Genomic DNA, 16,812 nt, shown 5'->3' with positions numbered 1-16,812 from the left:
GCGCGTGACCGCGGTGTCCGAGTCGTGCTCGCCAGGGAGCTTAGGCAGCGGCGCCGCGGGGGCCTCTGGAGGCGGAACTCCGGAGGCCTCCCGAGGGGGTGCTGAGGCTTCTTGTGGAGCGCCCTCGGCAGACGCCGGTAGGGCCTTGAGGGGCCCAAGCGCTGCCTCTGCGGGGGCGACCTCTGCAGGCGTGGGCTCGGCGGGCTTCTTCTTGAGGCAAACTTGCTCCTCTCGCTCCACCACAAGGGCCGCGTTGGCTGTTTGGGGAGTGGCTGCCAAGTACAACAGCAGGCGCTCGCGAGGGCACGGGGCGACCATGACGGGAGGGCTTGTGAGGTACCTCTTGAGGTCCTTGAACGCAGCATTGGCTTTGAGGGTCCACTCGAAGGGGCCAAACCTCTTCATGAGCGCAACATTGGCTTTGGGGGTCCACTCGAAGGGGCCAAACCTCTTCATGAGCTTGAAGAATGGTAGAGCCTGCTCGCCGAACTTGGATATGAAGCGGCCGAGCGAGGCCATGCACTCCGCCAAGCGTTGCATCTCCTTGAGGTTGCGTGGCGGCTGTATCTGCTCGATGGCCTTGATCTTCTCAGGGTTAGCCTCGTTGCCACGATGGGAGACCAAGAAACCCAGGAGCTTGCCGTAAGGGACTTCAAAGACGCACTTGGTGGGATTGAGCTTAAGGTTGACCCTGTGCAGGTTGGCAAAAGTCCCCTTCTAGATCCCCGATGAGGGTGCGCCTCGCGCGTTTTGATGATGATGTCGTCGACGTAAGCCTCCGCATTTCTCCCCATCTGACACCCCAGGCAGGTGCGCATTTGCCTCTGGAAGGTAGCTCCCGCGCTCTTCAGGTCAAAAGGCATGCATACATAACAGAACACTCCGCAAGGGGTGATGAAGGTGGTCTTCTCCTCATCCTCCTTCGCCATCTTGATTTGATGGTAGCCCGAGAAGGCATCCAGGAAGCAGAGCAGATCACACCCTGCGGTGGAGTCCACTATCTGGTCGATCCTTGGCAACGGGAAGTGGTCCTTGGGGCAGGCCTTGTTGAGGTTGGTGAAGTCAACACACATACGCTTGCCGCCGTGTTGCTTGGCAACGACGACGGGGTTGGCGATCCACTCTGGGTGAATTACCTCACGGATGACTCAAGTGAGTGGGTGAATTACCTCGCGGATGACTCCAGTAAGCTTCTCGACCTCCTAAACAACGAAGTCTTGCTTCTCGATTGCCTGGAGCCGTACCTTCTGCTTGACGGGGCACGCGTTGGGGCACCCTGCCAAGTGGTGCTCGATGACCTCCCTTGGCACGTCGGGCATGTCCGAGGCTGTCCAGGCGAACATATCGGCGTTCGCCCGGAGAAAGGCGACGAGCGCGCTCTCCTGCTTGGGGAGAGGTTGCTGCTAATGGTGATGAAAGGACCTGCTCTGTCCCCATCCAACGACACCCTCTTGGTTTCGGCCTGCTCTTGGTAAAACATGAACTTCCTCGTGGGCGCCGAATCGGAAGGCTTAGGGGCATCCTCCCTGGTCGGGGATACGGTGGCGGCCGCCTTGTAGGCGCGCGCGAGGGCGTGCGTCGTATCCTTCTCATCGCAACGGATGGTGAGGCCGTTGGACCTGGGTATCTTGACGAGGCCGTATGCGTGGTGGGTCGCGGCCATGAACTTGGAGAGCACCGGGTAGCCCAAGATGGCGTTGTAGGGCAAACCGAAGCGAGCCACATCGAAGTCGATGAGCTCCGTGCGGTAGTTCTTGTGAGTGCCGAAGGTGACGACGAGTCGCACATAGGGCAGGGCGGAACCTGGGGTGACGCGCAAGAAGGGCCCGGTGGGCGCCAGACGCTCGTATGGCACCTGGAGCTTCTCGAAAGCCTCCACCGAGAGCACGTTGGGGCCGGCGCCACCGTCGATGAGCGTCTTGGCAACAACAACACCGCTGATGGTGGGAGCACATAACAGGGGGACACCGCCCACATCCTAGTAGACCTGGGGTGGTCGTTGGCCTCGAAAGCAATGGGGGACTCGGACCACTTGAGGCAGCCGACGGACTCGGGCGCCGGCATGGCCGCATTCGCTTCGCGTGGGAAGCGCTTGAGGTGGTGGTTGGATGGAGGGGCCTGGGCCCCGTCGAGGATGCAGGCCACCCTCTGGGGGTTTTGGGAGCCCCCACTGGTGGCAACGCCCCTGGTTGGAGCCACGCGGCCGCCGGAGTCGCCCGACATGGACGAGCCGAGGGTGAGCCTCGAGGCGCTCGCTGCGTGGCACATACGGCCGTGCCGCGGCTCTGATGGGGAGGAGAAGCGGTGCGCCTGAATCGTCCGTTGCGCGGCGGTAAAGCGGGCTAGGAGGCGGCGACGGAGGGGCCGAGTGCCTGCCTGCCCATCGATGGGTAGGCGAAGGAGGCCACCGGCTCCCCGACGGGCCGGGCGGCGGTGCGAGGACGCCGCCCGGGGCGCACTGGGCGGTGCGCGCAGCGTGGGCCCTGGCGGCAGCTTGGCGCGTGGCGCGCGCCCGGCGAGCGGCGGCATCGAGCATGCTGAAGCTGCCGTCGAGGTGGAAGGCGCGAAGACGGCAAGCACCCCCTACCTGGCGCGCCAAATGCCGGAGTTGAGGATCGTCTCCGGTCTTCTCCAAAGAACAAGGTTCGAACACTGGGGGACTTGGGCTTGGCAACCTGCAACACAATGGTAAACACAACAAGAACGACGACGAGCTCACTCCTTCTCACCGGACGCGAACGGGATGCGCGAGCTACCCAGATTCGGGCCACCGTGCGGTGTAAAACCCTACTGCTGCTTGTGTTGTAATGCACTGCGGCCTAGAGCTTGTGGCTCGAGTACATAGAGTGTCGGGGAGAGAATGGCTCGATCCCCTTACATGGAGGTAACCCTGCCCCTCTTGTAATGCCTTGGTCCTCTGCCCCGAAAATATCGGCGGGAAAGGGTAGCCACAGGGCGACAATTCGAAAGGGGACAATAGCTTAGACTAATCCTGACAAAAGATGGTCTTCGTCTGCTAAAGTGGTATTCGTGATGCACGGGTGGGTCGACAGTGACCTTCATCTTGGCGCGTCGATCCGTCCTGATCTTCTTTCATCGAAACGACAAGCTTTGGGAACCTGCTTTTGGAAGGACAGCTGGCGCTGCACCTTAATCACCAAAGAGGAAAACCTCCCTGTCCGCGCCGGCCGGCACGGTCTCTGTCGTTCTTATTTGCACGGGCGCGTCACCCACGTGATGGGAGCGAGGCCCCGCGACAGGGCGCAGTGCGCCAAGTCCCGCGAGGCAGCCTGGGGAGGGGCCTCGCGAGGCGTCCTGGCGCTCGCCAGCCTCAGCAGGACCTCGCCAGGCGGCGGGGGGCCTCAGGGGACCTGCCCCTCGTGAAGCGGCTCCCCTCGCAGGCGGCCGAGGCCGAGTCACCCGCTGTGGGCCGGCTCAAGCGTCGTCCCCAAGGCCAGCGGCTGAGGGGCCGTCGTACCCTAGGTCCCATTGACCCGACAGCGTCCTTCCTCCTCCCGCACACGTGGTTTCCATGCTCGGAGCTGGGGCCAGACGCACCGTCTTGGCGTCACTGTGGGACGTCCCTCGGGTGGCATCATGGTCCATGGCGACGCCGAGTGTGTGTCTTCTTCTCCCTTGGGAACTCGACGAGGCACGAGCGCGAGGCAGGATTGAGATCCTGATGTCGCAATGTTGAGGCATGTGATGAGTGCGGTTGTGTTCGTGGTTGTGTTCGTGCACGTCACGGAGGGGAGAGCCCACTTGTACGCACCTGCAGCATGGTGCCGCAGCTTCGCCGCCTGCTCGTGGCAACTGGCTGTCATTGCTGTTTGCCGCGGTTGTGTTGGCCAGGCTTGTATCACTTGTGACGATGCAACTCGTCGACTTATCATTTTTTTATTTTTTTGGCCGAGAATTGAATTGCTCGCGCTAGCAAAGCTGCCTGAGTGAGCGACATTGGCACCGTTCTGTATGTGCTAGCTTTGTATGCGCATGTTCCTGATGCCACGAGCCACACAAGGTCCGTGCCTACCTCATTCTCCTATTGCTCATGCCCAGCTGAGTTAAAATGGGAAGGAGTCATTCTCCTATTGCTCATGCCCAGCTGAGTTAAAATGGGAAGGAAGAAGATTGTCACACAGGCGACGATGGGTCAAAACCATGCACGCAAACGGCCTTTGCGCGTGAAGGGACTAAACTAATCCGGTTTGAGGAGTTGAGGGACTAATGTTTGCCAGTTTTGGAGCTGAGGGACCATTTCTATTCTTTTGAGAGAGTTTAGGGACAAAAAAAAAACAATTTTCCCTATTTATATAGATAACTTAGCAGTTGTTTTATGCAGCATATTTTTTTTCTTGCTAGTGTTGTTTAGTGGCATGGTTTATCTTCCTTTCGTCCATCTTAGTGTCACACCTGGCCACACCTGGCAGGTGTGACCTGCATGCCAGTTGGCAACAGTAGGTGGTGTGTCTGGTGTGGTTATATAACCAGCCGCTTGTGGCTTGGAGAGGCATGTTGTAGTTGAACTATCTGAACCTACCTAAGATTCCTCTACTTTCCCCACCTACTTTTCTCTCTACAGCCTCATCCCGTTGCTTTTCCTCTCGTCCTCATCCCCTTCGATCCGATCCCATCGCTGGGGTGTTATAGTTGGTATTCACAGCCTCGTCTCGCCGCGCCCCAAAATTTTCTCCTTGGTGAGCAGATTGGTAACATCCACCGCGCCGGTGCGAGCCACTCCGGTCGGCTCACCCAAAATCCATCGCAGCGTTCGATCTCTCCCAGGCTCCGGCGACGGCGCCCCAGAAAGCGTCGGCGGCGACGCGGCAAATCCTGACGGCCATGGACGAGGGCAACAACAACATCACCAAGCTGCTGGAGTCGCTCATCACCAAGGTTGACGAGCAGCGTGCCCTCCACGACGAGCAGATCGAGATCCAGGCCGCCTTCAACAACCAGTTCTCTCAGGAGCTCCGCGACCTAACCAAGCAAATCAATCTGATGCAGGCGGATGTCGACGCGGCGCGCAAGTCTGTGGAGCGGTCGGCGGTCTCCGCCGGCTCGGTCACCACTCTGGTCCATCAAGCCCCGGAGCCACCACCACCGCCGCCGCCCCCGCCTCAGCGCTACCCGCTGCCACCACCGCCGCCACCACCTTCGCCGCCCCTGTCTCCTCGCTACCCGCCGGATCCGACGCGCCCAGCAGGACCGCAGGTCCGGTTGGGGGACAACCGCCCACCCCTGATCCCGACTCCGCCCGCGGTCACCGCGCCTCTGATGGGGATGGCCTCTTCCCCGACCGCGTCTACACCAACGGGGAGCATCACAAACCTCCCAAGCATGATTTCCCACGATTTGAAGGCTCCGCCCCGTACCTGTGGATCAACTACCTCGCCTACTTCGAGCTCTACAGGGTGGCACCTGCTAACTGGGTGGCCACCGCAGCGCTCTACATCGATGGCCAGGCCGCGCACTGGCTGCAGGCGTTTCACCAAACACATCGCGACATCACTTGGGAGGCGTTCACGACATCCCTTCTGGGCGAATTCGGTGCCGATGAGTTCGAGCTGGTGATGCACAAGCTGTTGCAGCTTCGCCAAACCGGCACCATCGCTGACTACCGTGCCGCGTTCGATGAGCAGATGTACTACCTCCTCGCCCTCGACCCCACAATCAACACCGGGTTCTTCGTCACCCAATTCCTCTTGGGGCTCAAGGATGAACTGCGCGCCGCGGTGCGTCTCCGCGGACCATCCAGCATCACGCGCGCCTCGGTGTTGGCTCGCATCCAGGAGGAGGAGCTGGGCACGACGCCGACGAAACCACGCTTGCCCCCGCAAGGAAGACCTCCCCCGGCGGCCCCGGCGCAGCTTCCACGAGCCGTCGCACCAATGCGAGCACAAGGGGACGAATACATGCGCGAACGGCAACTGCGTGATTTTTGGCGCGCCAATAACTTGTGTTTCAAGTGCGGCGATCAATGCTCGCGGGAACACAAGTGTGCTCAACCCGCCCAGCTGGTCACCATCCGCATTGGCGACCACGGCGTGTTCCTCTCCGATGACGCCATGCAGGCGATGGAGCTGCTGGATGATCCAGGTTCGGGCGCTCTGCCCCCGCCACCTCCAGCGGACGCCCCGGAGTGCTGTCTCCTCTCATCGCAGGCATTGGATGACACCGATTCGGCCACCACCATTCGTCTTCACGCTTTCGTGGGCAATCAGGTGATGCTGCTCCTCCTCGACTCGGGCAGTACACACAGCTTCGTCAACAAATCCTTCGTCGAGTGAATCGCGCCGGTGGACGTTCGGGTGGCCAATGGGGATCGGCTAACTTGCGGCATGGTGCCTGAGCTCAAGTGGTGGATGCAGGGGCATACATTCTCTACACCAATGCGGGAGTTGGAGATCGACGCATACGACGGCATCCTAGGGATGGACTGGCTCGCCCAACATAGTCCCATGACTTGCCACTGGCAAGACAAGTGGGTCAAGTTCGAACAAGGTGGTCACCCTCCGCGGCGTGCAGACGGCCGCCACACCGATGCTCAAGCCCGCGACTCTAGAAGAGCTTCGCAAGATGATCGCGGGCAATGATGTGTGGGCTATGGCGCTGGTGGACACTGGCGGTCGCCCTCCTCCCTCGGCACGTAAGGGCAGCAGCCAGACTCCTCTCACCGACTTGCTCGACGAATTCACCGACATCTTCGCGACGCTGTGCGGCCTTCCTCCTCATCGCCAGTATAACCACGCGATGACTCTGGTGGACGCCGTGCGGCCTTCCTCCTCATCGCCAGTATAACCACGCGGTGACTCTGGTGGAGGGAGCAGTCCCTGCCAACACCAGGCCCTACCGTTACTCACCACTCCAGAAGGACGAAATAGAGCGTCAGGTCAAGGAGATGCTGGACCCCGGGGTGATCACACACAGCGTCAGACCTTACGCCGCCCCGGTGCTGCTTGTCAAGAAGGACGGGACATGGCGCTTCTGCGTCGACTACCGTCGCCTCAACGATGCCACAATCAGGAACAAATTTCCCCTGCCCATCGTCGACGAGCTTTTGGATGAACTGGCTGGCGCGGCGGTCTTTTCCAAACCGGACCTCCGTGCGGGGTACCATCAGATTCGCATGCGCGCGCGAAGAAGATGAAGACAAGACGGCGTTCAAGACGCACCACGGCCACTTCCAGTTCAGAGTCATGCCGTTCGGCCTCACCAATGCGCCGGCAACCTTCCAATGCCTCATGAACGCCATCTTTAGTAAGCATGTCCGCAAGTTCGTCATCATTTTTTTGGATGGCATCCTTGTCTTGAGTGAAATCATGGAGGAGCATCTCGAGCACCTGCGCATTGTCTTCGAACTCCTCCGGGCGCACCAGCTGTTCATCAAGGAGTCCAAGTGCAACTTCGCGTGTGACCACATCGTCTACCTCGGCCACGTGATCTCTAAAGAGGGGGTGGCCGAGGACAAGGAGAAGACGCAGGCCATGGAGCATTGGCCAACGCCGACAAACGCAACAGAGCTACGGGGATTCCCGGGCCTCACCGGCCATTACAGGAAGTTTGTTCCCCATTACGACATCATCGCCAAGCCCCTTACTCAGCTGCTGACCAAGAAAGGCTTCTTGTGGACTGAGCAAGCTCAAGCTGCTTTTGATTTGCTAAAGAAGGCAATGACGACAACTCCAGTCTTGGCGCTGCCCAACTTCGACAAGCCCTTCGCCATCCAAACAGGCGCCTGCGACACCGGGGTGGGCGCCGCGTTGGTCCAGGAGGGTCACCCCGTCGATTTCTTGAGCAAGGCGTTGGGCTTCCGCAAGCAGCAGTTGTCCACTTATGATGAGGAGTTTCTTGCTGTGATGATGGCGGTCGATAAATGGCGCCAATACCTGCAGCGCGGCCTATTCGACATCCTCACTGACCACAAATCGCTGTGCAATCTGGGGGAGCAGCACCTGGAGACAGAGTTGCAGCGCAAGGCCATGGCGAAACTCGTCGGCCTCCAGTTCAGGTTTCAGTACAAACGCGGCCTGGACAACGGCGCCGCGGACGCGCTCTCTCAGGTGGGCAAGTACCTGGACCTCAATGCCCTGTCAACCTGCCAGCCTGCGTGGATCCAGGAAGTGGCCAATTCCTACACCACGGACGCGGACGGCTACGAGCTGCATTGGGGAGTCAGCCGACGCGCCGGCCGCATCTCGGCACCAACACCGCGTTGCGCACGAAGCTCATTGCCGCCCTACACAACAGCACGGTGGGTGGCCACTCGGGTTCTACAGCGACCTACCAGCGAGTGCGCAAGCACTTCGACTGGCGCGGGATGAAGCGGGACATCGACGAATTCGTGCAACAGTGCGTGACTTGCCAACAGGCCAAGCACGAGCGCTCCAAGCCGTCCGGACTCTTGGCACCCCTGCCCGTGCCAACGGTTCCCTGGGAGGATCTGACCATGGACTTCATAGAGGGATTGCCCGTTTCCGAGGGATTCGACACCATCATGGTTGTTGTCGATCGCCTCACCAAGTTCGCCCACTTCATCCCTCTGTGACACCCGTTTCAAGCTCAGCAGGTGGCTCGAGCGTTCTGGGACAACGTTGTCAAGCTGCACGGCATTCCCTCCTCCATCGTCTCCGATCACGACTAGGTCTTCACCAGCAACCTCTGGCGAGAACTGCTCGCTGGAGCAGGCACTAAGTTGCTCTACTCCACCGCGTACCACCCCCAGACTGACGGCTAGAGCGAGCGCGTCAACCAGTGCATGGAGATGTACCTCCGTTGTGCCGTGCACGACGCACCTCGACGCTGGCGCCGGTGGCTGCCCATGGCAGAATTCTGGTACAATTCCACCTTCCATTCTTCCCTGAACTGCACCCCCCTTCAAGGCTCTATACGGCAAGGGGGCAAAGCTGGGAGCAATGGCAACATGGCCGGCTGAGACGCCTGCGGGAGATGATATGGACTGGGAGGCGCACACCGCGCGGATTCAAGCACAGCTGGAACGAGCACAGCGCTGATTCAAGAAGCAAGCAGATCGCAACCAAACAGAGCGTCACTTCGAGGTGGGGGAGCAAGTCCTTATGAAGCTGCAGCCATATGTTCAGCAGTCCGTCGTCAGCCGCCCCTGCGCCAAGCTATCATTCAAATTCTTCGGGCCTTACACTTACACTGTGCTGGAGAAGGTCGGGCCATTGGCGTACCAAACTGGATCTTCGAGAAGCCAGCAGAGTGCATCCCGTCTTCCACGTATCCCAGCTGAAGCCGTTCACGCCGGACTACATGCCAGTCTTCGCCGAGTTACCAAGTGTTCCGGACCTGTCTACTGCAGCCATGGAGCCAACACGGATCCTGGAGCGGCGCATGACCAAGCGGGGGAACGTCGCGATCGTGCAGCTCAAGGTCCAGTGGGGTGCGGGCACCAATCCAGTCATGACCTGGGAAGATTACAACGTGCTGCGACAGCGCTTTCCGTCGGCGACCATCTGGGACAATGAAGACCAAGGCGTACAAGATGAAGCCACTGCTTAAGGAGGGAAGAATGTCACACCTGGCCACACCTGGCAGGTGTGACCTGCATGCCAGTTGGCAACAGTAGGTGGTGTGTGTGTGGTGTGGTTATATAACCAGCCGCTTGTGGCTTGGAGAGGCATGTTGTAGTTGAACTATCTGAACCTATCTAAGATTCCTCTACTTTCCCCACCTACTTTTCTCTCTACAGCCTCATCCCGTTGCTTTTCCTCTCGTCCTCATCCCCTTTGATCCGATCTCATCGCTGGGGTGTTACACTTATCTATCCATTGATGATGCCTTTCTTAACGTTTGTTTTCAAGTTTATTTATGTGTCTGTTAATCAGTGGAAGTTACATACTCTGATTTATCATAAAAAGTAGACTGTAGTGCTAATAACAGAAACATTATGTATAGGTGAGGCTGTATATGTGGATGACATCCCTTCTCCAGAGGGCTGTCTTTATGGAGCATTTGTATATAGTACAAGGCCTTTAGCTCATGTGAATAGCATAGAGCTCGACCCTTCTCTCGAGCAGCTGAAAACTGTGGCAGTTATCACTGTTAAGGATATTCCAAAGAGGGGTGGCAATTTTGGGGCCAACACTATATTTGGACCTGAACCTCTGTTTGGCGATCCACTTACTCAGTGTGCTGGGGAACCTCTCGGTATTGTGGTACGGCCTTTTCTCTGATGGTTTGGATTTGAAGAAATCTGCAAGAGTCTTCAACAAAAAGAAAAAATAATTTTCCTTTCATGAAGTTTATATTTCTGACAACATGAGTTAACCTTAAATCCAGCTATTACTGAAGATTTTAGCATTCTTAGGTTGCAGAAACACGAAATTTTGCCTATATAGCTGCCAAACGAGCTGTAGTCAACTACAGCACAGAAACTTTGGATAGCCCAGTTCTATCAATAGAGGAGGCAGTCAGAAGATGCAGTTATTTTGAAACACCGCCATTTCTTCTTCCGCAAAATATTGGTGATTTTTCCAAAGGGATGGAAGAAGCCGATCAGAAGATTTACTCGGCTGAGGTACACCTCATATTATTTTTATGCTAAGTTGAATCTTTTTGATACCCATCCAAAGTCTGGATGAACTGATTCTTATGCCAGGTAAAGAGTTTCAACTTGGGCTAGCATTAGTATTCATTGGTCGCAATGTACCTGGTATATGAGATGGTTCTGTGGAAGACTGGTCGGTGTTTGGCCCATGAAGGGTGATGACCTCGTAATTTGATATTTACTACTCCCTTCCGTTAACTATTATAAGATGTTTTAGATATTTCAATATGAACTACATACGGGCGGAAATGACTGAACAGACATACTAAAACATGTCTACATACATCTGAATTAGAAAAAAGTTAGAACATCTTATACTCCCTCCTTTTGGAAATAAGTGTCATGGTATTAGTTCAAATTTGAACTAAAACCACAACTGAACGGAGTGTTAGGAATATGCAACTTGTATTCCCATGAGGCCATAGGCCGATATATATACATGTACAGGTGTGGAATATATGCAGGAAACCCCTTATACAATGGGATAAGTATAAAAGGGTACATGACTATATTGTATATACTCTAACACCCCCCCTCAAACTCATGGTGGATGAACAACACTGAGTTTAGAGAAATAGAAGCCATGCTGCGCTCTAGTCTGGGCATTCGTCATGAAATCCGCCAACTGTAACTCGGAAGGCACATACTGAAGAGCGATAACCTGATCCCGCACACCAGCGCGCACATAGAAAGCATCAATACCAATATGCTTGGTGAGCTCATGCTTCACAGGGTCGCGCGCAATGCTGATAGCACCTGTACTGTCAGATAAGAGCAGAGACAGAAACACCAAAATCCTGAAGTAACCACCGTAACCGAGTCACCTCTGCCGTCAAAAGAGCCATCGCTCGCAACTCAGCCTCTGCACTCGAACGGGAAACTGCGGTATGTTTCTTCGTCTTCCAGGCAATGAGAGAACCACCAAGAAAAACACAGTAAGTAGAAAGTGAACGGCCATTTGAAGGATCACTAGCCCACGTAGCATCCGAATAGGTCTGAAGCTGTAAAGAACTGGAGCGAGGAAAGAATAGACGGTGAGAGACCGTGCCCCGAAGATATCGGAGAACACGAAGGAGGTGACTATAGTGAACCGAGGTGGGAGCGGAGACAAACTGACTCAGAATATGAACCGGATAAGAGATATCCGGACGAGTGACAGCTAGATATACAAGACTGCCAACAAGATGACGATAACGCGTCGGGTCAGATAAGGGGTCACCTGATAGTATCACGGAGGTGAACATTGAGCTCCATGGGAGTCTCAACAATACGCTCGTCACTAAGAGCAGCACGAGTAAGAAGATCCTGGATATACTTTTCCTGGGATATAAAAAAGCCATTAGAGGTAGAAGAGACTTCAATCCCAAGAAAGTAGCGAAGAGGTCCAAGATCAGACATAAGAAACTGCTCATTAAGACGGGCCTTTACAAAGGCAATATACTCGGGGTCATCACCAGTGATGATCATGTCATCAACATAGAGAAGAAGGGTCCGACCACAAGGAGAAAGGTGGACAAACAATGCTGGATCATGAGCACTTGCTAAAAAACCAGCGGCAGTCACCACAGAGGCAAAACGCTCAAACCAGGCGCGGGTGGCTTGCTTAAGGCAATAGAGAGAGCGACGAAGACGACATACCAATGCCATCAGGAACAGAATACCTAGGTGGTGGCTGCATCTACACCTCCTCATGCAGCTCATCATTAAGAAAGGCATTCTTAACATCAAGCTGAGATACAAACCAATGGCGTGCAGAGGCCACGACAAGAAGTGTACGAATAGTGGTCATATGAGCCACAGGAGCAAAAGTCTCGTCGTAATCACGACCATGCTCCTGCTAAAAGCCACGAGCCACAAGACGAGCTTTGTAACGCTCAAGAGAACCATCGGAGCGAGTTTTAACCTTGTAGACCTACTTACAAGTGATGGGACGAATACCGGGAGGAAGAGAAACAAGATCCCATGTACCAGTGCGTTCAAGAGTAGCAATCTCCTCTGCCATCGCAAACTGCCATTCAGGATGAACAACAGCCTGACGATAAGAAGTCGGCTCAAGAACAGCAGCACCAGCAGTGGGAAATCCAAGGCGATCAACAGGCGGACGAGGACGAGGGCGCAAGCCATAGGTAGGCCGAGACGAGGAGGACGACACATCCACATAGGCATCCACATTACGTGAACGACGAGTGAAATACTAAGGAAAAGATGGAAGAATACAAGGAGGAATTGCTGAGGTAGAATCGAGGGGTGGAGACGAAGAAGTCACCGGAGATGAAGGTGCAGAATCCGGTGACATGCTAGGTGAGGAAACCGTGGGAGATGGTGGTGGCAAATCGGTAAGAGGTGGAGAAGAAAAGGTAGCAGAACGAATAGACAAAGGCTCGATGGGGGTGATAGGTGTGTCAGGAAAAGTGAGGAAAGAGATATCCTCCACTGAAAAGGTCGAGGTAGATGGGCGCGGGTAGAAGGGACGAGACTCATTAAAAGTCATATCCCGAGAAATACGCATCCGACGACCGATAGGATCCCAACAACGATAGCCCTTATGCTCATCACTATAGCCTAAGAAGACACACTCAACAAACTGAGCGGTCAGTTTGGTGCGTTCGCGGGGGCAAGAAGAACATAACAAACACAACCAAACAACCGAAGCGCCGAGTAATCGGGAGAACGATGAAAGAGACGCTTGAAAGGAACGCGCGGGGGGCAAGAAGAACATAACAAACACAACCAAACAACCGAAGCGCCGAGTAATCGGGAGAACGATGAAAGAGACGCTTGAAAGGAACGCCACCCTGCAAGGCAGCGGATGGCTCAAGGTTGATGAGACAGGTGGAAGTAGAGACAACCTCAGCCCAAAAGTGAGGCGGAAGAGAGGAAGCGATCATCATCGCTCGAGCCGTCTCAAGAAGATGACGATGCTTGCGCTCAGCCACACCATTCTGAGCATGAGCACCAGGACAAGAGAACTGAGCAAGTGTACCCTGCTCAGCGAGAAATCCACGCAACATCTTGGAGATCTACTCTCCGGCAGAGTCAGCACGGAACACACGAATAGGCGTAGAGAACTGAGTGTGAACCATGGCAGCAAAACGCTTATAGATAGATAAGACCTCACTACGAGAAGACATGAAATAGATCCACGTGTGTCGAGAGAAATCATCTATAAAGATAATATAGTAGCGATGGCCCCCCTTTGAGGCAAAGGGAGCTGGACCCCAAACATCAGAGTGAACAAGGTCAAAAGGACGCTGAGGCATAGTCTCGCTATGAGGATAAGGTAACTGAGCCTGTTTACCAAGCGGGCAACCCTGACAGTCTAAAGACACACCACCGAAGACGGATCCAAGAAGACCACGTCGAACTAAGGATGAGAGACGAGAGCCACATAAATGACCTAGACGATGATGCCACTGCTGAAAAGAGCTGGTAGACAAGACAACAGAGGTGGAGAGACTAGCTGCGGTGGTAGCGGATGGAAGGTGGAGCCTGTCAAGCTCCCAGAGACCCTGAGAGTCACGGCGCCGGGGGCCAGCACCAAGAAGAACACCAGTGTGACGGTCCAGAACTGAACATGAGTCAAAGTCAAGAATGACCCGACAACCAGAGTCAACAATCCGACCACCAGAAATGAGCTGCATGGTAAGCCGAGGAACATGAGCAACATCGGGAACATGAAAAGATGAAGTGCTAAGAGTGCCTCGGCCAGTAACCGGGAGAGAAGTACCATCAACAGTAAGAACATGAACAGGAGAATCAAGAGGTCGAGTAGATGACAGAGTTGATGAATCATGAGTCATATGAAAAGATGCTCTAGTATCAAGAATCCACGGAGATGTACCTGCTTGTGTAGAAGGTGGTTTCACAATGCCAGAAGAGTCCGTAGCAGAAGCAACAGAACTTGTCGATGAAGAACCAAAAGATGGAGCGAGCAGACATCGAAATCGTCCAATCTCCTGCTCAGTCAGGGGCGTAACGGAAGATGTCGATGTAGACGCACCCGACAATAGAGAGTCAGAGACAATCAGCAGGGCGCGAAGTCGTGTAATCTCGTCCTCGGTGAAGTACATAGCTGAAGTAGGCGGCGTAGTAGCATCGGGAGAGGAGCAACCACCGCCGCCTGTGGAAGCCGCTAGAGGTTGCCGTGTAGCATAACCAGTAGCACCCACAAGAGCCGATGAAGGAGACGAGGGCGCACACAGACAAGCCCCAAGCGCCAAGGGAAGGCGCGTGTCGATGAAGTCACATGCACCAATACAGTCGACGAGAGGAGTCAGTGTAGAGTGACAATCACCGGTAGAAGTCACGGAAAGAGTCGATGTAGAGTGACAATTACCGATAGGAGTCACAGGAAGAGTCGATGTAGATCGATAATCACCAAGTGTGGAGGTCGCAGGAGTCATAGAAGAGCGACCTACACAGTTGGCGGAGTGACAATCACCGGTAGAAGTCACGGAAGGAGTCGATGTAGATCGACAATCACAAGGTGTGGAAGTCGCAAGGGTCGGAGGAGAGCGACCCACACAGTTGGCAGAAGACCGCAAACAGAATAATGTCAGAGACGAACGAGCACCAAGCTGAACCGAGAGACAACGCATGGGCGAGACGGAAGCAGGGTAGGAAACACCCTCAAACGCCACGGATGGACAAGTGGAAGGCAACACACGCATCTACTAAGAGCAACTCTAGCAGACCCCGCATCCTTCCGGCCCACAAAACGTGTTTGCAGTTCGTGGAAAAACGCCTTTGCGAGCCGGCGCGCACGGCCGCGGATACAGACCCTGCATAACGGACTCGTAAAAAAGCATATTCGTGGAATATGCTTTTTTACGGGTCGGCTTTGCGGGGTCTGATCTGGCGCAGCTCCTCCCGGCCCGAAAAACCTAAATATGCACCACATCTTTGCTAGAATAATGCATTTCTTTGCTTTTCCAACAACATTTGGATACATAAGACATCACTACATCTTTGCTAGAATAGCAAGACCAAAGAAAACAAGAACCACAAGTATGCATTTTAGAAGATTTCCAACTTCCATAACTGCTCCAACTAGTTGAAGCAATATCTTCTCCATGCACTCATTGTTGATCTGCGGATTCTTCATCTTGCATTCTTCATTCTTCATCTTTGGTTCGAAAGAAGTAGACGTTGCACATGCAGCCGCATCATTGTTTTCTATTCTACTAAGGAGTGCATCGACATCTATTAACTTTCTTTCTATCAATAAATTAATGTATTCGCCTTCCCAAAACCAAAATGAGCAACCATATTCCTACACAAAAGAATAACCATGTTCGGAATGAGGATCCGCAATTGAACCAAAGAATGAGATATCGCAAGTGCACGTACCCCGTCGTTTTCGCATTTGAAGAACACCCATCCAGGGTGGTTTGGCGTGCCCGAAGTAAGTCGCAACACTGTTCGCGTGCAGTTGTCGCACTGTATGAGCGGCAACGGCGAGCCACAGAGCCGCTGCGCGAGTGCTGAGCCCGGTGGACGGCCGGATGAATCCATGCCCGCAAATCGTCGGCGACGCCGGGAGGACGAACCCGTCCCTGCATGTGCTGATGCGCCCTTGCCGGGGCTGCGGGAGATGCTCCCCGACCACTCCATCGCTTGGCGCAGCCATCGACGGCCGGCAAAAGCCAAATCCGGCGGCCCTGCGACGAAGGTCCGCAGATCTGCAAATCCGGCGACACGCCGTCGGGGGGGGGGGTGGGGGAGAGGGGGGAGCGGAGGCCTTGTGCGTGTGGCGGCCTTTCGGCGAGCTTCTGCCGGCTGCTTTCGTCGGAATCTTGGGCGAAGGGGGGGAGAGGGGAGGTGGTTGGTGGGGGAAAGCGCGGGCTGAAATGTCCCCCCACCTACCACTTCCCGCTTATATGCAGGGCACCGCAGCGGCGAGGGGCGAATACGCGGGTTGGCGCCGAGATTTTGCCGCGCCCCGAAAAACTATTTGCGGGCCGGGGCGGGATGCGGGGTCTGATCGGGCAGGTTTTTCCGCCCCGACCTGCATTTTGACGGTTATTTTCCGGACCGGGGCGGGATGCGGGGCCTGCTAGAGGTGCTCTAATAGCCTTCCATGTCATCTCTAGATTAACCAGAATGACAGAAGATATCGGTTAGTCTTTCTTGGTTTTTGCGTTTTCATTCAGGCTTTTTTCTAACTGGAAAATGTTAGATTTCTGGATCTGGTTTTCTTTTATAGTCTTGACATCTCTTTTCTTCCCTTTTTTAGATGA

The 16,812-nt window shown here is 55.1% G+C and overlaps 1 protein-coding gene across 1 annotated transcript in view; it reads left to right on the top strand.

The window, feature by feature from the left end:
• LOC123426194 (indole-3-acetaldehyde oxidase-like) overlaps positions 1-16,812 on the top strand; it is a 59,811-nt gene that overhangs the window by 21,301 nt on the left and 21,698 nt on the right. Inside the window, exons 3-4 of the mRNA XM_045109985.1 lie at positions 9,922-10,181; positions 10,334-10,543. Coding sequence (XP_044965920.1) covers positions 9,922-10,181; positions 10,334-10,543 — 470 coding nt within the window. The remainder of the gene's footprint in view (positions 1-9,921; positions 10,182-10,333; positions 10,544-16,812) is intronic.

This window comes from Hordeum vulgare, chromosome 2H (genome assembly GCF_904849725.1).
Source record: "Hordeum vulgare subsp. vulgare chromosome 2H, MorexV3_pseudomolecules_assembly, whole genome shotgun sequence".
In the NCBI taxonomy this organism is placed as follows: domain Eukaryota; kingdom Viridiplantae; phylum Streptophyta; class Magnoliopsida; order Poales; family Poaceae; genus Hordeum; species Hordeum vulgare.
The sequence above is the reverse complement of the archived record's forward strand: the minus strand, read 5'-3'. Positions and strand labels throughout refer to the sequence as shown.